Source organism: Fundulus heteroclitus, chromosome 19 (genome assembly GCF_011125445.2).
Source record: "Fundulus heteroclitus isolate FHET01 chromosome 19, MU-UCD_Fhet_4.1, whole genome shotgun sequence".
Lineage (NCBI taxonomy): Eukaryota > Metazoa > Chordata > Actinopteri > Cyprinodontiformes > Fundulidae > Fundulus > Fundulus heteroclitus.
In genome coordinates, this window is record NC_046379.1 from 25229677 (window position 1) to 25251578 (window position 21902).

The 21902-nt window shown below is 44.4% G+C and overlaps 1 protein-coding gene across 3 annotated transcripts in view; it reads left to right on the forward strand.

Annotated features, from left to right (window-relative positions):
* The window catches only part of pcnx1 (pecanex 1), a 56662-nt gene that overhangs the window by 2654 nt on the left and 32106 nt on the right, over positions 1 to 21902 (forward strand). For 2 of the 3 annotated variants that reach the window (XM_036150983.1, XM_036150984.1), the window contains exons 2-9: positions 1388 to 1602; positions 3518 to 3620; positions 8083 to 8119; positions 11130 to 11195; positions 11289 to 13010; positions 15554 to 15683; positions 17660 to 17853; positions 20696 to 20789. In XM_036150983.1, the coding sequence (XP_036006876.1) occupies positions 1388 to 1602; positions 3518 to 3620; positions 8083 to 8119; positions 11130 to 11195; positions 11289 to 13010; positions 15554 to 15683; positions 17660 to 17853; positions 20696 to 20789 (2561 nt within the window). The remainder of the gene's footprint in view (positions 1 to 1387; positions 1603 to 3517; positions 3621 to 8082; positions 8120 to 11129; positions 11196 to 11288; positions 13011 to 15553; positions 15684 to 17659; positions 17854 to 20695; positions 20790 to 21902) is intronic. The other variant, XM_036150986.1, reaches the window with a different exon arrangement.

Here is a 21902-nt window from a genome sequence, read left to right on the forward strand (position 1 = left end):
TTTTTTTTTGTTAACACGTCACTTGATGCATCGTGTATGTGTGTGCGCGTTTTGTTGGGAGCGGAGGGGGCTGGCCGTGTGGTTTTGGTCTGGGCACCTGGCAGCGATAATGACGCAGGGCGGGATTGTTGGGATTGTTATATTTTAAGTGCAGCCCTGGTAATTTTATGCCGTTGCTTAGCGACCTGTCTTTTATATACAGAACACACAAACACTGAATTCAAACTCAACCCTTTATTCAACCAACTTATTCAACCAATTTTTTTTAGCAATACTGCAAGTTTTTTAAAAAAGAAAACGAAAAAAGAATGCGTGCTCTCTGAACTCTTCTAAGGGGCGGAGCTTGGTGAGGGGGGCGATTCCTGGGTCTGCGTTGTGATTGGTTGGGAGGATGTAGTGACATTAATATTAACTTACATGATAGGCTAGAATACAAAAGGAAAGAAAACTGTTCTATTTAAGTTTTTATTGACTCTTTTTTCTTCTATCATAGATATATGTCTATCGATCAATATATGTTGTTATTGAATTATCGTCCAGCGTTAATTTAAGGTCAGTAAATATCGGTTATCGGCCATGAGAGCAATAATAATATCGGACGTTGAAACCGGCCTAAACCTTTGTACCAATGCGTCCATAAATGATTTGATCGCTTCACTTTTTGAAACTCCCTTTGCTTCATTAAGCAACAAGCGTCACCAAATGTATTATAGACATAAAGAGCCTTCAATAATGCTTTAATAATCAGCTCACACTCAGTGCGGACAGTTCTGCGGCAGATGCATCTTGAGCGCAGCGGTGTTGCAGTCGTGATAAACGTGCGATATGTTGCGCGGCCATATATTCATACATCATGATATTATATTATTTCAGCAGCTGAAGGCACCTTTCAGTTCACCTTTTGAACATATTTTCCAATGTTTGTGTTAAACAAAGGGGGAAGGCAGCGTTTGGTTTTCACACTCCTCACCTCTGGAGCCAACTGCTCGTAAACCTGAAACCTGCAGAAACGCTTGGCTATTAAATATGAACTGAAAACATGAATGGTTTGCTGCAGCTTACCTCTGACTGCTGCATCGTCTCTATCAGGTCTTACTTAACCTTTTATTGCATTGAATTTACTTATAGCTCTCTCTCTATGCGATTGTGTCGTGTTGTAGGCTTTTTATGTGATGCTTTGTTTTCATGTATCAGGTTTTTGTTTTTTTCCAATCTCGGTTCCTGCGTTGCTTGTGTAAAGCGCTTTGAGTCAACCCGTGCGTGCTACACTAATAAAAGTGCCCCCGCTTTGCCCTTAAACCCACGAAACTGTTGACATTTTAAAGAATATCACCCTGGTCTCAAACCAGGCGCGCGGCTCAGTCTCCTCTCCCTTCTCTCGCCTCAGGCCCTGCCGCCAACTATGGTGATCGTCGGGATCTACTGTGGCGTGATCGCCGCCATGTTCCTGCTGCTGAAGATGGTCAACTACCGCCTCCACCACGCCCTGGACGAGGGCGAGGTAGTGGAGCACCAGGCCAAGGAGAACCAGAGCCGCAGGGGGGGCACGGAGGGGGCGACCGACGGCGGCGTCACCCGTCGGGAGGACAGCAACGGCCCGGGGTGAGCTGACCAGTTCTGACCAGAGAAACCGGATGAGTAACCGTTCTCTCCAAAAGGGCCGCGTAAGAGAGCGTGGTGCCGCTTCCCGATCAATGATGGCACAGGATGACAGGCAGCATGGGGGTGGGTGGGTGGTTACGGGAGCGAGATTGTGATCTGGAGCTGTCTTATGGGAGCGAGGGTCAGCGGTCTGCTTCCCTCGTGGTGACGCGTAGACACTCAGACGGCCGGAGCCGAAGCAGTGAGTCAGGCGTTAGCCGCGCCTCATACTACAGGGTACTCCGTTTAATAATGGTGGTGCCACATGAAAGGACAAATCTGTAAATCTGTGGATAAATAGGAATAACAGGGTGAAGTAAATCTGGCATTTGGCGGATTAAGATGCATTCATGATTTAGTTTAAGCGCCTATGAAAAGTATTCCTACCACTTTAACTATTTAACATCTTTTTTTTGTCATCATCATTGTGGAGTGCGCCTGGAAAGATGATGCACGCTTCTCAAACGTATTTACTGATAAAAATCAGAGCTATGTTGCGGGCGTGTTTTTATCTATACCCCTTTACTCTGACGCTCCTAAATATACTCCAGCGTAACCGACGGCTACAAGAAGTCGGCTCCTTAACGTTTGGATGCAGCCGTTCCGTAAAGGGTCCGAAGCTTAGCCGCATGAATGCCACTTCAGGGAGGTCTGGGGGAGAAACGGGTCAGAAACCGGCACAGCACGGTGGTGACGGCATCATGCTGTGGGCCACGCTTTTCTCCAGCAAGCTCACAGCCGTCGGTCGGAATTGACGGGGAGGCGGATGGAGCGGATCAAAGGATGGTCATGAGCTAAAACGCCGCAGTCCAAAGTCTGCACCAAAATCCAGCCGAGCATCTGTGACGAGGCATGAGTTTATCGTTAAAGAAGAAAGGGGAGGAGCTCCAGTTTCTGGATGCGTCACCTTCCCCGGGTGACTTTAAAGTTAGGACTCCCAGCTGTGATGGCGGCAAAACGTGGTTCTGACGCGGTGTGGCTCGTCCACTGGCAAATTTTAATTTGTAAGTGGCAACATTTTGAAAAGTTTTCCAAGACAACATATGGATCTCTTTTCTGAAAACGTGGCAACGTTGCCGTAGTTCTGTCAGGTGAGCAGCGCAGATTTAACCTAAATGCCTCGTCGTGAGTGGGAGGTTTGTAGTTGTTGGTTATTTTTAATGCAGATGTTTAGTTCTCACTCAGGAGCTGCAAAGACGGCGGGTTTTTTACAGCCCGTGAATCGCAGAAGTGACTCATATTCACATTCCAAGGGGAGCGCTTATAGGACGCTGGGAAAGTGTGAGGGGGGGGGGGGGGGGCAGCTAGACGAATGAGGGCTCTCCACCGCAGGGCCAGTTGGAGTCCCAGCTTTGCCCGCACATCTGCAGCAACATTCCAGGTTGTTTCAGTTTACGTCGTCTCCACCAATCAGAGCCCATTTCCATTACGCTGGTTTTTTAGTTTTTACCGTTTTTTTTACCTGCCTGTTTTCTGGTCTGACACAAAAAAGAAAGCTTTGATTTTTTTTTTTTTTGTGTGTGTCATATGGAAATGATTTACGTCCTTGGCTGGATTTCCTTGTTTTAACATACCAGCTGGTTAAACAAGCATGTCTGGGCTAAATATAAACCTGGAGAAAATCTGCATTCTTTTCCCTTTTTTTTTCTCTTCTTTTTTCTTTATCAGAGTTAAGTTTCAGAATCCAAATAAAAAACGTTCAGAGTGAAGCTCTAAGAAATAAGTTTCACTGCAAAGTGTGTTTTGCTCTAAACTTGATGAGTTGAGTTGTTCTGGTGGACGTGAGCGACAGTAGTTTGATGAAGAGGATTCTAGGGGTGCTCCAGGAAAAAGTGGATGCCTCGGTTCACCTGCTTATATTTGTGTTTTGCAAAAGGGACCCTGGAGGGGGTATAGAAATGGCCGACTTCATCCGACAAGAGACTCCGCCAGTGGACTGCAGCTCAAGAAATTCCTATATCGGGATGGAGTCCAATCAGGTAAGCCAAGCGGCGGACAGAGACGGTGAGCCGAGTCCCTCCTAAGTCGCCACAATCAACCGACTTTAGACTCGATTTACAGTCGTGCCCTAAAAATCCTTGTTGGTCTGTTTGATTATCGTTTAGCATGGGAATTGTGTTGATGTGTGGATTATGCCTTAACTGTCCTTGTCTGCTGCTGTGAGCCGCGTTTCCCTTTGTGGGACCATAAAGGCCTGAAGTGTACTGAACTGAAAGTAACAGTTTTAATCTCATGTAATGAAGAGTGAAGGGAAGCAGCTATGTGAGCCACAGACTGTAGCTGTTTCCTAATATTAATAAAAAGTCTGCAGCTCAGAGGGAGGAGAATTTGTAAATATTGCACTAAATGCGATTTTCGTTATATATATATATATAGAGATAGATAGATAGATAGATAGATAGATAGATAGATAGATGGATAGATAGATAGATAGTGAAGGAGTGGACAAAACGAAGATATAACAATTATTACATAGATGAACAAAAAACACTTTGATTCATTCAGAACTTCAACATTAACCGGTTTAAAACTCTTATTATTTTTCTTAGAACATAAATGCCTACTTATATTTCTAAATGGGTAAATATTACACTTGATACATTTTCCCAATAAAACTAAGCATGCTTTAGCTGCTTTTTTTTTTTTTTTTTTTTGCAGAAACTAATGTTAAATAACTAAGACGTAAGTGTTTGTAAAAATATACAGGTTTAAAGAGTTATATTAAATGTTCCTGTGGTAATGTAGCCTGAATACAAGTTTGGATTCCTAACTTCCAGCGATGCGGGGTTAGAGGTCCACTAGATGTCATGGGTTTGATACACAAAAATGGGCTTCATACTTGATTTATATTTGGAAAAAACAACCTGTGAACATCTCTGCCGCTCTGCTCCTTTTTTTTCTTTTTTTACAGCAGCGTAAATAAATTGCTCCTCATATTTCCACGGCTATCGTTCTCTCCTGTTTATTTTCTGCTACTCCTTATTTTTTGCTAGGACCTTTCATTAAGGGGACTAGTTTGCACTGTTAATCACATCATTCTCACCCACCAGTTTTTATAGTTATATGCAATAGAAAATAAGCTTTTGATGGGCTAATATTGTGACATATGGATAATCACGGATGGATGAAATCAGTCGGGGATCTTTGAAGATCTCTTGCATTTTATACAGTTATATTTTGACATTTTTGGCCTAAACAATTAATCAGTTTCTTGAACAGAAAGTAAAAGTCCTCAGATTTGCTAATGAGTCATAAACAGGCATGGGCTTGTTGCTGGAATCAGGGGTAGGTGTCAAAGCCGATAAAATGTTTAAGCATAACGTTCTTTAAAGACATGTGGAATGCAATCATTTTATTTGCGAATAAGGTGCTGGGCACACATTTGGTCAAAAATTCTGCTTTATGTTTGTTGGGGTTACTTCCAGATAACATTAAAATGTCAAAGCACCATAAATGTTGGTATGGTTTAGCTATGACAACAGGGTCTAGGATAACTCGACGCTTCTGGAAATCTCTCACTCAGTCCACTTTTAAGGAGTGGATACAGGTTTTAAGTTCAATGGCCAGCTTTGAGCGGGTCACCTATAGGGTGGCTGGGAGGAAAGACGTATTCAATGAGGTGTGGGACCCATTTCTAGTTCAATTGCTGGACATGTAAGGATGTCTCCTCCTACCTATATTTAGGGTGTTTTTTTTTTGTTTTTTTGTCTTGTATTGTTTTGTGATCTATGTTATATGTTGTAGATCTGGGTCGTTCTCTACATTGTTGTTAGACTGCATTTTTAATTTTATGTTTTTGTTTTCGTGGTTATTTGTGTTAAAAAAAAAGGCTGGGCAGCTACTGATAAGTGCACACAAGATGTTTTTTTGCGATTCACATAACTGTAACAAGGTAATGTGTACTTGTTTGTGCTTGTCTGGCAAAAAAATTGATTTAAAAAAAAGAAAAAGTCTAGTTTATAGTTTAGTCCTTGTGATGAGGTTCCAGGTACTGGGAATTTGTTGTGTTGCCCCTCCCCGATCTGATGCCGTGCGCTTCTACTCTTCTGCCTAAGGAAAAAAGTCTGTCATACATTAGAAGAAAGACAGAAGAAAGACAGATTAGGCTGTTTGAAAATATTTGTTTAAGTCTAAAAAAAAAACAACAAAGTTATGATGTTGAAACTGCAGGCTTGCTACCCAGCAGATAGCTGAGTAATTACCCCGCTAATATCAGCTTCTTCTACCTGTATTAGTCCTTACAGGGCAGAAATATGGCTTATTTATTTGAAAACAACTTCTAAATTTTGGTGGCTGTTTATTACATTTTTTAGGTCAAGCCACATTATTCCTATATCTCATGATGCTTTGCTTGAATTATGTCCGCAGCCGCCGGACCAGCAAACGGTATCTCGTCCAGCATATACGGATTTAAAAACACGCAGGAATGTCAATTCTTTCTACACCTTAAATGATAGTAAATGAAAAGCTACACCTTCATTTTATAAGATTACAAAGATGACTGGAAGAATTGGCTGTATGTACACCTATATGTACATCATCCGAAAACAATTTGCCTTTTTTTATGCTTTTAATAGTTTAGAGCTCATAAGTTGTCTGAGGGATGGGGAAATGCCCAGAAGTACCTCCAGGAACACGGTAGACGTATCATAATTACATTAACAATAAGCATTAAAGATAACATTATTACGGCTGTAATAATCAGAGTGGAACATTGGTTGTTGTTATTATTATTGCTTTTCAGTTTTAAAAAAGAGCAATCAGTTCATAATAGAACAAGGAAATTGTGCATCTGAGCTTAAGGTTAGCACAAAAGCCTTATCAGGATTTGCAACTTTGATCACAGCACAAGAAAAGTGTATGCATTATAAAATATAAGTAAGTAAATAAAAATAAAAGGTTCATTTGAAATACTCCTGTTAACGAGACCTAATGGGTATTGTTTAAAACGGCTGGCTAACTAGGTCATAGTGTGTCTTACTCTGAACCCTCTAAAACGATTTCATTAAAATAAAATAACTTTAAGCTGTAGGAAGGATGCCATTTTGAAACCTTGCTCGGCCTTGCTGCTTGTGACCGGCCCAGGCCTTAGGCGGACATCTAATGCATCTAATGTACTGAACTGTTGGCTTTAACGAGTTCTGTCTGCTGCGGCGCGGTAGATCGGTTCCCGTTTTCAAGGAGTCTGCCTCTTATGGGGTTTGCTGCACAGCTCTGCACCATCGCATGGACGTGAACACCGCTCTCGGGAAGCCTCAAGGAGCCAATTATCCCATTAGACAGCAGGTCTAACCTGAGCGCTCTCCGAAGAACGCACAGAGCAAAATAATTAGTTTCCTTGCACTTTTATTTGTCTCCACTTTGGTAGGAGAGTCGTGCTTTTTTAAGCAGCATAACTTAGCTGGAAGGTCGTAGACTAGATCAAATAAAAGAAATCTGTTTAAATATGGGCTTTATAAATGGTTTGGGGCTCTGGTACATTAAGGTAATAATAGGCGAAACATACATATATATATACATTGCATGTTATGCAATGTATATATATGTATGTTCCACCATTTAATTAATGTTAAAAACTTTAGTTTTATAAAGGGGTTGCATTCAAAAATCCTAAGAGAAAACCACAGTTTCTAGCTCTCAATTCAAAAACAACAAACACCAATGATCCTCCTAAGGATTTAAAACATTATGCTCTAGTAGTGATGGAGCATTATTTGCTCTCTCCTTCCTAAGTGGATTATAATAGCTGTCTGTTATTGCCAAAGCATAAAAGCAAACGGGCTCGATGATGACTACCCTCTTCCAGACGCAGAATAATCAGAAGCTGATACCAGGTGGAGATAAACGGCGGGAAGGATTAGTTGGTTATTTAGGTCAGTTAGTGGCAGGGCTGGGATGTTTCTAATGCATTTGAACTCAGTGGTAGGGAGGAATCGAAGTTCCCAGGTGGAAAAAGCAGCTCCTGATGCGTAACACCAGTTCAAGAATATTGAGGCCTCTGGGATCAAAATCCAATATGGCTGCCTCTCACATAATCGGCTGCGGTAACCGAGTTTGTTTTCACCTGTTGTTTTGCATTTTGTGTAACGGTCCCACGTACTACTACACGGCTTGGTAACACAACGTAAAAACGTGGAACGGTTAAACGGCTCAGTGCAGCAGGATGCGGCACTGCTTCTTCCTTGTCTGTGTCGTGGAGTCAGGAACCGACCAGCATGTTGGCTGCATCTTCTGCAGGGAGTTGGCCGACGGCTCCAAACTTTACTGTCAAATATTTGTGTGGGGATTTCGTGCTTCATCCTTATCGCAACCCACTGGCCGGGATATGTAAACAGTTAGCAGTACAAAATGACTCATTTATTTGCTGATCGCTCAATTTTTCAACTGCAGTCAGCTTATCTTGTTTTGTTTTGTGTTTTTTTTTTTCCCCACGCTTTTCAGACTGCATCAGCACACGGAAGACCAACGGGTGTCAAAGGTAAATCCAACATCACTCCTCCTTACACACGCTGAAGTTCAAGCTACCTTTATAGGCATCCCTGCTGTGTGAAATGCCTTAAAAATATATATATATATTTACTGCGGCAGCATGCTTTTACATTAAAGATTTTATTTATTTTTTTGGGCCTGATGAATACTTTTTTGATGTACGTTTTTAGATCATTATCCATTATCCAGTTCACTGTTACAGATTTTGGGCTAAAACTCCCTGCAGGGTTTTTATGCGGTCTGGGAAAAAATATGGACCTGAAGTTTGGTGTGTTTCAGGTCAGAATGTGTGTGGTAAAAGTAATTAGACAATAAAACAAATCTGTGTACTTCCAGCGTTTATTTCCTGTCCCACTGTCTAAATGTTGTGTCCTTTGTCCCTTATTTACATCCTTTGTCTCTTGTGTCCTTCATTCCTCACTCCTTTTGTGTCCTTTCTTCCTTCTTTCCTCGCTCTTGACCTTGCTTCTATTCCTTTCTTTGTAGGGTCCTTCCTTCCTGCCTGTCTCTCTCTCTCCTGTAATAATATGGGCTGAATTAAGACTGAGAACTCTGAAAGTTTGAATTTGGAAAAGATTATTATTTTTTTCTTGTAATATGTGTAGGAACCCTTGTCCTGGCTATTCTAGGATTTAGTTTAAGGATCTTTGGAAAAGGAACAGGCCCACAGCGTTCTAAATCCTCCACCATACTTAATGAACATGGGGTTGTTTTTATTTATGCATATTTATCCCTTGTTTTAAGCCAAACAAGTGTTTGTTTCTGAAAATCCCAATTTTCGGCTCCCCTAAACCATAGTTCCCAGTTCCAGCAGCAGGCCCTGTAGAGTTTTACCAAATGGCACGTGATTACCTTTGTGATGTGAGGGCATTGAATCACCTTGTTACTGAAAGGTGCTTTATAGATAAACTTGCCTGGCCATTGTTTAAAAGTAATAGAAACTGTGATGGTCTTGAAAAGATAACGGATAAAATAAATGCATCTATTGTCTATTTAATTGGAACTGTTAGGGTTACCAGTCATCGTGCAATCGGTAGATCTTCTCAGCACGAAGGCCAAAGATTTTAAGCAAGCTTTTATGCTACTGCAATAAGAGCTGAATTGCTTTTAAGGCTTATATAGACATCTCACCCATTTTCCTAGGGCTGCGGTAAATAAACATTACTGCAGACCCCGTTTTCCGTACCCGTGTAACTCTATACCTGTGAAAGTGAAAGAATCGGCTTGCTATGAAAGCACAGAACAATTCAGTTCTGTGCTTTAAATTTTTTTTGAAATCTTCTCCTCACGGGTCGCTCACATCCTTGACGACGATCCCCCAGCCGTCCAGGATGCGCACTCTGACTCAGCATTGCTTTGACCTCAACCATCAAACAAGGATGAGCCAGCTTTAGGCAGACTGCCACAGTCTGAAGGGTCCAAACAGAACACAATCACTGTAATATTTAGCACGGGAGACATCCTCCAGTAGGGCTTTATTGGAAAGCCGGTGTAGAAAGTAAATTAACTTTTAGCTTTGCTTTGGGCCCATTATACTGTCAGGTTGAAGTGGCTGTGTCTGAATCTTTCAGTGAGTCATCCTAATTAGCTGGCAGCATGTGAGTTAGGGTTTTAGGGTTTCCCCTGGCTTCGCTATTCTCTCATATTATCAGTTCCAAATGGTCATAGCCTCCTTTGTGTGAGGGGAAAAAAAAAAAAACCTCATTGTGTGAGTCTGAACATTTAGATCTCTGGAGTAAAGTTTCCCATAATGGCCGTGCAGGTATTCGAGGCACGTATTCAGAGCAGCTTGGTCCATTAACTTATTTGACTGTTGCACAGTTTCGTGTTGGGCATCCTGAGTAGAAGGCGAGGTTGGCTGTTTTCTCCATTTCATATTATTCTCTGTAGAGGCCCATTTCATGTTAAATCCAGGGAGTAGCGATTGTTTAAAGACGCACAGGGCAGAATGTTGTGGCTGATTTTCACTCTCAGGCTTTTGTAGGTTTTGACCTGCAGTCATTGTTCTCTGTTTGAGAACAATAATAAGGAAGAGAGAGTCCTTACCATAACGCTGAGATTTCCAAAAGGACACAAACGCAGCATGTTTGATGATAGTTGAACGTTCAGGGACGAAAGGGAACGACTTTGCCGTAGTACATAGACTAGACTTCCTCTTATCTGCATATGAAAATCTCACTTTTGCAGCCGAATGAACCACAGAAATGTCTCAACATTTTTGTTAAGAACAGTGTTGTAGTACTCGAGTCCGAGACTTGAACTCGAGTCCGAGTCATTAGCAAATTTAGAGACTCGTGAATTGACTTGGACTTGAGCACTGATGACTCGAACCTGGACTCGGACTCCCACATTCAGATCATTCTGAATTGGAAATTGAGATAAGACTTGACTTTTTTTTATATCATTAGGCTATAATTTTAATATGTCATTAGAATATTATTTGGTGTATTATTTTAATATCTAAATTATTAGCGCAATGTGGTGGAGTGTGGATTTTTTTTTAGTTTAAAAACATGTAGGCTATGCTTACTTTAGTGCGGAACTTGGACACGACTTGATCAATAAGGACTGGACTCGGACTCGACTCGGATTTTTTTGACTGACTTGGACTTGACTCGGACTTGAACACTGGAGACTCGAACCTGGACTTGGACTCGAGGCATAGTGACTTGACTACAACACTGGTTAAGAATACAGTTTTCTTTTTAGATGGGTATTTGCAGCTTTTGGACTCCACTTTAAAAGCCACGCCGATGATACAAAGCTTACGTTTCTGCCTTTTTCCCTTTAACAACAGCGGTCACAGTAAAAAGTGTGGTGCTAAATACGATTGCGTTCACTGATTGGAAAAAGAGCAGATCCCAAATGTTTTATGGCTGGCCGGTCAAGCTGAAAATGGGATGATTTCCTGTACCTGTCAGCTTCTCGCCGCGTCGCTAGTGATTGTGAAACGAATTAAGTTCGCCGGCTCCTCATTGCCTTTAACCCTGTCATTGCAGGAGATGCGGGAAAGACCTCAGACAACATCAGTTTGACTCTCATCGAGAGCTGCAGTCACGATCATGGTAACGACGCTTCGAAAGCGAGCAGAGCTTCAGCTGCCGCGTTGGAGACGCCGTCTGATGTTTCTGGCCTTTTGTGTGTGTCCCCCTTTATAGATCTGCTGTCAGAAACAAAGATGTACTGCCTCGTTCCCAATGACTCCTTTGCCTCGCTGCAGCCCTCCACCTCCTTGTGTCCTTCGGAGCTGTCCAGGGAGGCCGGTGACATGTGTAGCTCCGCTGCTTATCACTTCAGCCTGTCGCTCTCGTCCTGCGACACAGACGTCACCCCTCACGCGTCCATGCAGTCTCAGGCCTTCAGGAAGGAGCTCCGTTCCCGGGGTCTGCCTCGGACCTCGAGCTCGTCGGGCTCCGCGTTCCCAGACCCCTGTCTGCCAGACTTCGCCCTGTATCCTCCGCCCCGGAGAGGCGGCCTGGACACGGTGTGCGAGCTGGAGGCGGCGAGACCGCACAGGCCCGCCCTGTGCGACCGAGAGCAGCTTTACCAGCAGGACCAAGCCGTGGCCTCCACCTCCGGTGAAAGCTGCTGCAGGCACAAAGACTCGCACAAAGTGGCTCGCTCCGCCTCCAGAGAGGCCGGGGAAGGCAGCTCGGGGCTCTACCAGGCGGAGGTGGGTGCCGGTACGAAAGGTCCAGCCGGGGGCGGGAAATCTCACGCCGGAGAGCGAAGCGCCGACAGCCTGAGGAGCCTGAGCACCCGCAGCAGTGGCTCCACCGAGAGCTACTGCAGCGGGACCGACAGGGACACCAACAGCACCATCAGCAGCTTTCACAGCGAGCAAACCAGTTCCACGCACGTGGAGAGCCTGCTCTCCCTTTCAGGGGACGAGCACGGCAGGGACAGAGAGGCCGTCCCCTCCCCTGCAGAGGGCCAGGCTTCTAGCCTCGGCGGCGCAGTCTCCCGAGGTCTCGGCAGTGTGCCGTCTCGCGAGGCCAATAAAAACCCTCACGCCAATGAGCTGACCGCCAAGCAGGCCGCGGGCGCCGCCACTGCCTCTGTTACCCAGGAGCAAGTGGAGCCCGGCAAAAGCACGGAGGAGCCTGGGATCAGGACCAGCGCCGATGGCTCGTCGGGCGCAGCCGGGGCGGAGCAGGCCAAGGCCAAAGACGACGGACAGCTCAAGGCCGAAGCCAGCGTTCAGAGGACGTCGTCCCTGTCAGCTGAGCGCCGAGGACGGCGGCACGGAGGAAAGAAACGAGCGAGCAGTTTTGACGCCAGCCGACGCCGTGACTACATGTCCCTGCGTGGAATGGCTAAGCCCTGCAGCGCTGTCTTTACTGGAGGCGGCGAAGACGACTACAGTGATCAGAGTGAACTAAGCTGCGCCTCCAGCCTCCACTCCGCCAACCAGCTCAGTACGGACAGCTCGTCCAGCGCCACCTCCCGCTCCTGCCACTCACCAGAGGCTCACCACAAGGCCCTGACAGCCAAGCGTGCTGGCGTCACCTCCCCCTCCTCCTCCTCCACGGTAAAAGACCCAGGAGGGTCTGGGGAGGAGGTGCGACCCAGGGGGAAGCGCCGTGCTTCCCGGCGCACGCCCAGCACAGGTAGTGCCAAAACACACGCCAGAGTGTTGAGTTTGGACAGTGGCACTGCCGCTTGCCTTAACGATCCCAATCGCTTAGGAGCTCCGACTGGGCCTCGGCCCCTCACCACCTCCAAGTCGGATTTGGAAGCCAAAGAAGGGGAGGTTCTGGACGCTGCTTCTCTGCTGGGTCGGGCCTCCCAGCTGGAATCAGTGACCCGCTCCAGAAACAGCCTCCCCAACCAGACAGCTTTCACCGAGCCTCAGGATGCCACCGCAGCTTCACTTCGAGGTTAGTACCAAACGGCTTCATTTTTATCCTTATTTTTAAAAGCTCTGTGGTAACAGGTTGCCCTAGATTCTGTGAATTATTACTAGCGCTATGCTTTTATGAGGTGATGTGCTCTGTTCCATTTAGTTCTGTTTCTTTTTCATTTTAAAACTCTAAGTTCTAACTTCCTGATACTTTAAGACTGTTTGGCCCATTGTAAGAGCTTAGTTCCTGTTGAAACTTTGTGTCAACTATTGCTATGCTTTTTTTTTTAATTTATTAACTTCAGCATAAATATAGAGTTCATGAACTTGATCTTGCTTTGAGCGAGGCCCTCCAGACACTGGGAGGGTTTCTGAGTGGCCCGTGCTGGTGATTGCAGACGGGATGTTGTTGGTCTTCCACATTCACCGTAACCATGGTGAGTTTCCATGGAGTTGCGATTCTGACCCAAGCAAAGTGTTCCCTGTGCAGATTACTATAAGTATGACAGCACAGCGTGTGCTTTGTATTGAGGTGGAGAAAACAGATGCTCTCTTATTAAGCATGGTTGTGTTGCGCATTAGTGTCATTTACTCCCTCATGTCTTCAAACTTGCAAGCTAATATTACAGTCTTGCTCAGGTCTTCAAATGCTTTTTGGCTCGTGATCTTTGGCTTGATAAGGCTGTGGAAATGGCTTTTGAGTAATCATCATAGTCAGTCCGGACTTATCAACAGCAGGCTAAAAATGTACAAAAAACTCCTGACTCATTTTGTTGTTTGTGGAACGATTACATTATTTATTTTTTTCTTTTGCAGCCATGTGTGGTCGTTCATTCATTGTTTATATTTAGAGAAATGGGTGATGTCACACTGTGTGTATGAGAGAGCAGTAGCCGTTGTCTTTGGTTTGAAATAATTTAAACCGGAAGATTTGTAGGTCACACTTTAGCAATGGCCCTCGTCAGGACACATGAATTTGCAATGCATTGTGGGATGTGGTTGTCATTTTCCGACTGCTTTTGTTAACATCGCTGATTGGAATGCTATGCTGTGCGTGAGAGACGCAAAGTGCTTGAAAAATTGACCATTACGTCTTTGAGGGCTCATGGACAAAGCAACTTTGAGAGGGTCCAGGATATCCCAATCTTTTCTCCTAAAGAGAAAACCTGTCATTTTAGCGGTCTGTAAACAACACGCCTTCACCTCACAGTGCTCCTCCTCCACTCCGGTGTCTGCCAGACAAACTGTGTTCAAAATAATTTTAACCCTGGCATCCACTCCGCGTTTATTCTGCACCTCCGTCTGTGCAGAGAGCCAAGCTCCTTGGCTTTGATTCCATGTTGGATAACTGAGAGATCTCAACCCATCATTCTTTTTCCCAAAGCGATTGTGAGAACCAGTGTGACGGTTAATGACACAGCATGTTTCCACCATGTTTTTAACTTTTTTCAAAACAAAAGAACACTAAACAAAGACAGCGCTGTGGATCAAGGCCGTGTAAATAAACAGAAGCCAGTTTCCAGATGCCCAGGTATCCCACAATGCAGTGCGGTTGTTACATCATCCTTTCAAGCCCCATTATCGTGACTGGCGTGGTTAGCATTAGCCTTACCAACTGTAAATGATCTCTGGGAATTTCATGGAAAATTTCTTCTTCTTTCTCTAACAACACAGGAAATATGAGTTTAAAAAAAAGAAAGTATTCTTTCACTTTTTGTGCTTCCTCTGACTTTATGTTAAAAGGTTGTGTTTTGACGATTCGGTTGCACTTACCGTTAAGAATGGTACCTTTACGGAATGGCTCATCCCAGGTTTGGGGCTGGTCAAACAAAAACATTTCTGTTTACCAGATTGATATTTCAGGGCATCTTATGAAAAAAAAAAAAGATTTTAATTTGATTCCTGCTGTTTTGATACATATTTCAGTAAGAGTTAATAAAAGATGTGCAGTAAATAGACTTTTGCCTGGTATTTTACTACTAGACGTTATTCCTGGATTTGATATAAAGTAGTTTAAATCATTGTGAGAATTTGAATTTATGTTGTGTGACAGTTTCTGTTTGCCTAAAGATTTCGTCACTCTGAATATGCAGAATATTATTCTTATATAAACATTTTGGAACATTTTTGGGAGCTTCAGTTTAATTTTTTTTATTTTATTTAATGCACTTTTGATATGGCATTCTTCCCAGCTGATTTATTTATATGCCTTTATAAATTGGTCGGGGCCTTTTGCATTGATTATTACATCAGTGGGCGTGCTCCGATGGCGCAGGGGTAGAGATCACGACCCATGTACGAAGGCATTATTCCTTATTTATTATTTGTTGGCCACAATGGTCATAATTACCATAAATAAACAAATTCCTGTGTGCATTGTAGTCATTTATAACCTAGAAGATTTTTTTCCTAAGTAGTCAAGACTGCATCCGTCTGGGTTTCTAGCTGTTATTATATAATGATTCTGGTAAAAATCCTTTAGACGTCTCAATCAGAACATCTTTAAGAATCAATGCTAAGTATCAGGAAAAGGGAAACACATCCAAGCTAACTGCCCAATGATGTCTCTCACCATGACAGCACCAGGAAGTGAGGAGACGGTCATATTCCGTCGGGAGCGTAGCACGTTTCGCCGGCAGGCCGTGAGGCGGCGGCACAACGCAGGAAGTAACCCCACCCCTCCCACCTCGCTCATCGGATCTCCTCTCAGGTACGGCGTGCATGGGGCAGGCCGGGCCATCGCTATGCTGGTGTCGCCTGGCCTGGCCTTTCATTACTGTGCACGTGGTGTGCTTCCTGCCCCATTTTCCCTACGCTCGCTCTGTTCCACCCCGTTATATTTCCATCTAATGTTTTTTAATGTTTACATTTTAGCCATCAAAGAAGGAAATCCTTTCAGGCTGAGAGGTACATAAGCTCAAGGTCTGATTTATCAACCTGGCGCCAGCGTCTGTTCTAGGGTTGGTTTCAAAATGGAATTGGCTAAGACATCAAGCTCTACTTAATTCAAATTCAACTGTTTTGATTTGCCTGAGAAAGTCAGTTGTGCCGGTGCAAAGTCTCAGTTATCCGGGTCCTCGCAGTAGCAAACAAGCTTAAAACGGAGGCAACCAGCCTTTCGTTTCGACATCTATCCAGGATCTTTGTCAATTCTGGTGTTGTATAGATATTGCTACAATATTGCTTTTCTGTTTTACATAAAATGAACTTGTGTCGTTAATTCTTGTGTTCATTTCTTTGTGAAAGCGTGGTATTTTTAGTCAAAATGAACATACATCGATAATCTAATATTCTACTACTCTGAACAAATGGATGCTAATACGCTTGGTGACTGACTGGTTCCCTTTCCCACTCTCAAGTTTGAGGTCTGATTACAGACACCCAATCTTAACTGGATCAACTTTGACCTGAAAGTTCCTGATTTGTTTTTCCCCTGTTGCTACCTCCCAAGGTCACATTTCTAAATGCTGAATCTTCAAAAGTGTTGAGCAAGAGAAAACAAGTGAGCTGCCTGCCAGGGGTCAATAAACTCGCCAAAGGATTCTTTCTTCCACCGTCCTTCGCTGCCTACCCTTTCTTATGCATTTTCTTATTTGATTATGTGATCTAAGTTTATCAGCAGTGTGCCGGTGCAAATTCTCAACTATCTGGGTCACCGCAACAGCTAACAGGTTTAAATCAGAGGCAACCGGACTTTTGTTCAGTTCTGTCTGAAAACGTTTCGACACCTATTTAGGAGTCTTTGTCAGTTCTGGTGGCTCATACTTGAGAAACCTGTAGTTGGTGCACTGCTGTTTTTGAGGACATGGAGACCCATCCTCCTAGGCGCACTCTAAGTCAGATGCATCTGATTGCTGTTTATCAGCAGTATTTACAACTGTGTGCTGGGCTGGTTAAAGTTTGTGTACACTCACTGTTAACATGCATGTGACACTCATTTTGGGCTTTTAATGTTGGATCTGAGCAGCTCTTTTATTTCAGGGTGAAATTGTCACCTGCAAACAACAAATGAGCAAACAATGAATTTCAGCAACAAGAATGGGGGGTGTATATGTTTTAATTGTGGATTTTCTTCTCTCATGGTGTGAATATAGAAAAAAATTTCTCCTTCCCTGTCCTTCATCTTTCTTTACTTTTTTCCTTGCTTTTCCCCTAAATCGTCCCTCCGGTGTTTTTTTTTTTTTGCAGACTCCATATTGTAACTCCGCCTGCTATATAAATATCTTGCTTAAATTTGCAGTGACCTTTGTTAGTCTAGATTTTGAAAGGAACGTTAAGGACCGATGGCTCCAAATTTGGGTCAGGAATTATTTTATTTTTTTTACGTAAATACATGTGTAGAACATTTAGGCTTCAGTGCATGTCAGCGCATCTAAGTTGATGTTCGCTGTGCAGATAATGGCCGACTGTTGGACTGTTGCACTGCTGTAAACAAAATGGATTACGTAATCAGTAACAAACCAGTGAACAATGTTGCAATGCAAGGCAAAAGCGATTTAAAAAAAACAACACTTGTTCAGATAAGAACAACCCCGCAGGGCGTTCCTGACGTCAGCTGTGATGTCACGTTCATCCCCTCACCTCCAATCCTTCTGCCGTTTTCTCATCCCTCTGTGTTGTTGTTGTTGCAAAGTAGAAAGAAATCCCGCCACTTACTTCCTCTCCTTCTCCCCTCTCCTCCAACAGTCTTCAGGAGGCTCTCAGCCAGGCCTCCCAGCCTTCTTCCTCCCTGGTGAAAACTCAGCCATCCAGAACCCCTTCCCAGGTGACAGTGCTGAGCACAAGCGTCTCCCTGCTGGCCAGGAACGGAAGCGCGCATCTGGAGGGTTCTCAGGACAAGGCCTCGACCGTGGGCGCCACCAGCTTACAAGATGACTTTGGTAGGCGGCGTATCAGGAGTGGTAAAAGCAACTCTTTTTTTTTTTTTTTTTTTTTTTTTTTGTGTGGGCGGAAGAGGAGTTTTACAAATGCATCATTCGGTGCCTGCAAATGTGTTCATACCCCTGGGGTGTTTTTATTGGAGGTATATAAAATCTGGAAAGCAAGGTTTGCATTTGTGTGCAGCCTCTGAATAAAATCAAGTGCAACCCGAGCATCTCACGGAGCACCGTTCAGTCCATGTTCTGCAAAAGAAAATAAGCGCACTATTGCAAACCTGCAAAGACACCATCGTCCTTCTAAAGTGAGAGACTTCCCGATGGCTCCTGAAAAGAAAAAAACAGCTAAAGGCTGCAAAAGACTTGCGACTAGGGCAGAGGTTCCCTTTCCAGCAGGAAAACCACCCCTAAGCATACAGCAAGGCCCAATACAAATGCACATCACACTATTCACATTCTTTTTAAATAAAAAAAAAACCAAACACTCAGAAGTCATGTATAATGTTCCTTTCATTTTCTAATTATGCGCCCTGGTTTGTAGCGCTGTCACTTAAATTCTCAATTAAATAAATTGAAGCTTGTGGCTGACTTCACAAGGTTCGAGAGGTGTGACTTCTCTTGCGCCGCACCGCAAACGTCTTGTCATGCATCCTGGTTTTTAAGCCTCGTCACCGGGGTTTAATGTGCTTTTTGTCCGATGGCTCCCCCTGCGTCTTTGAGAGAGCGCTGGTCACCGACACGACTCTCTCAGTCCATCATAGGAGGGCGCCTATTATTCACGGTGGGTGGGCTGTCGTAATCCATTATAGCCCATTGGCATTATGTGTGCTCCATTTATCGCGGTTGGTCATGTCTGAAGCCTGTACCCATCCTCACTTTTAACCCGTGATCACAGCTGAGAACATTGATATCCCCTTAGGAGACACGTCCACACTGGTTGGGGTTCACTGTCGAAATACGGGTTTCACAGATAAGCACAGGAAGTCAATGAATATGGAGAATGCATGTTTTCTCCTTTCCTTCTTGTGTCCGAATTCCAATCCTTCCTTCCTTCCTTCCTTCCTTCCTTCCTTTCCTCCTTCCTTCTTTTCTCTCTCCTTTTCTCCCTTCCTTCCTTGTTTTCTTCTTCTTCTCCTCTCTCTCTCTCTCCCTTCCTTTCTCTCCCTCCCTCCCTCTCGCATCCTCTCCTCGTCCTTCCCCCATCCCTCCCTTCCTTCCTTTATCTCTCCTTTTCTCCCTTCCTCCCTTCCTTCCTTTCTCTTTCCTTTTCTTCCTTCCTTCCTTCCTCTCTCCCTCCCTTCCTTTCTCTCCCTCCCCCCTTTCCTTCCTTTATTCTCTTTCGTCTTCTTTTCTCGCTTTCTCCCTTCTCTTTCTATCGTCCTTTGGGTTCCTTCCGTCCTTCCTTCCTGTCCTTCCTTGTTTCGGCTTCTATCCTTCGCTTGTTTTTCTTCCTTTCGTCTCTCTGCTCGTCGTCTCCCTCCGCTGCTTCGCTTATCTCTCTCTTTGTGCTCCCTTCCTCCTCCTTCGCTTCTCTCAGTCCGTTTCTTTTCTTCCTATCGTCCCTCCTTCCTTCGTCCTCCCTCCGCCGCCTTCCTCCTTTATCTCTCCTTTTCTTCCTTCCTTTCTCTCTCCTTTTCTCCCTTCCTCCCTTTCTATCTCCTTTCTTTCCTTCCTTCCTTCCTTCCTTCCTTCCTTGCCTCCCTTCCTTTCTTCCTTCCTTCTTTCCTTCCTTTCTCTCTCCTTTTGTCCCATCCTTCCTTGCTTCCCTCCCTCCCTGTCTTCTGGCCGTAATGTTGTAATCCAAAGAGTATTTTCCTATAGTTTCTTGTTAGTGTAAGTCTTGCTGCTGGTTTTAAACATGTTGTGTTTCTCTGGTGTTATTCAGCTCTTCTGCCTGTGGCTGACTTTCCACGTGATTACGAGGAAACTTAAAGCAGAGCTGTTGTTCACAGCAAAGCTGTGGCCGGCTGCTTCCACAGGATCGGCGAAACATTTTTCTCAACGTTCTCTGGACATTTGTGTCTTCTGCATCGTGGGTCATAACCTTATCAGATGTCCTTGGTTAAACAGACGCACATTTCTGGGTTACAGATGTCTCCAAGTCGGTTTTCTAATAACAACCGAACGCCGTTTTCTTTCTCTTCCCTTACAAACAGAAAAATAAGGACCTTTTGCTTTCCAGCAGGTTCAGACAAGGTTCTACAGGGTTCTGAGTCCACAGTAGCTGTTTATAGACATGTTTTTGCCCCATCCCCGTGTCATGACATTTACATCACACTCTCCACTTGAATTTCAAACAAATATTAACACAAGCTGCACATTGTTACCGTACCAGCTTTTTGCATTGCTCTTGCACCGTTAAGGATTGCTGTATTTGACACCAGTAAACGTTAACGCTGTTGGAAACTGTGCTGACAGAGGAACTAAAACGAGGATTTAGATTCCAGGAAGGGCACATCATAACATTTTCTCATTCCAGTTATTGTGATCTGGCTAATTTCCATAATCCGATATAAATGCTGTTGTTGCTCGTCTGTTAAACCTTCATTTCCTCCTGTTTCACCTCAGTCCAGGATTAAGTGGAGCCAAGAAAGCGGAATATAATGAGAGCAATCTAATTGGCGCTCAAGACGCGCCGGAGATGGCAGGCCTGCTCCCAGCCTCTTTGGGAGGAGACGCTTGCACTCAGTGATGTCGTTAGCTCTGATGAGCACATTGCACAATGTTGGCAAAGCAGTTGAATGTTCTGAACATAAAGCCGCTGAAATGAATCCCACAGATGAGGCCAGGTTCAGTGTCCCACCGACTGACTGTGCTGCTCTCCTTCTGCTGTGTCTCCCTGCAGGAAAGCTCACCCCCTCCCTATACGAGGCCGGCGGATGTGACATGTCCCTGGTCAATTTTGAACCTGCAACCAGACGAGCCTCCAACAACCTGTGGTTGGTGTCATACTGAGAATTCACATGATTTGTAAAGTCAGATTGCTGAATAGGCTAAACTCCTCCCGGCTGAAATTACAGCTGCTAGCGTTTCAGTGGCAGAAGGTTCTTCCGTTTTGTCGTTCTTACCACAAACCTCTTGGATTTTATTAGCAGTTCATCCTATAGACCAATTGTAATTGTGAAGCGGACCCAGAATGATACCTGGCTTTCTACTGCTTGTACAAATATCAGAGTAAAGAGAGCTAAATACATACGTATTTGTCCGGCGTTTTAACAGTGAATCCAGCTGTCAGGTGTGTGTTGGAGAACATCAATAATCAAACAGCGTTATGAAGATAAAGGAACCCAGCTGACAGGTCAGGGAGAAAAAAGTGGACAAGTTTGAAGCAGGGTTATATGTTAAAGTGATTACACAACCTTTGAACATCCCGTAGAGCAGTATTTAATCCGTCATCTAAACGTCAAGTCGTCTTTGTGCATGTAAGCTGCAGCATGGTGGTGGCAGCATCATGCTGTGGTTATGCCAGGCACAGGAAATCTAGACAAATGCAGAGAAAACCGGTCTGAATCTATAAAAGACTTGTGACTGGAGCGGAGAAGAAGTCATTAAAGAAGAATGTATCGTAGCTAGGGCTGGGCAAGTTAACGCGTTAATTTCGCGTTAACTCATTAGACTATTAACGGCGATATTTTCTTTAACGCGCGTTAACGCATGTTGGTCACATGCTTTTATTTTGTGAAGGTCTGTTGCTGCGGTGTAGGGGTTTGAATCAGAACAGTAAGTGGCGATAATGCGCCAATAACCTCGCTGTCAGCCCAGCCTCGGATTCAAAGAGGAAGAAAGGTGCTGGCCGGAAAAAAACACAGCTGACATGCGGAAGGCGGTGTTTCCCGCAGGTACCGCGAGCGAGCTTAGGCGAGGCGAGGCGGTGAGTTGGCGGCCGGAACAAGTTTTGTGCGGAGCGGAGCGGAGCGGGGGGGGTCTGCATCGACGCCGTCGGTGAAGTCGCTTCTCGTTTCAAAGTATCCATGTATTTTTGCCTGTTTTCCCCCCTGCCATTCACTATATGCGCGCGAGAAAGCAACAACAAAAAACCGCGTGTCAACGTC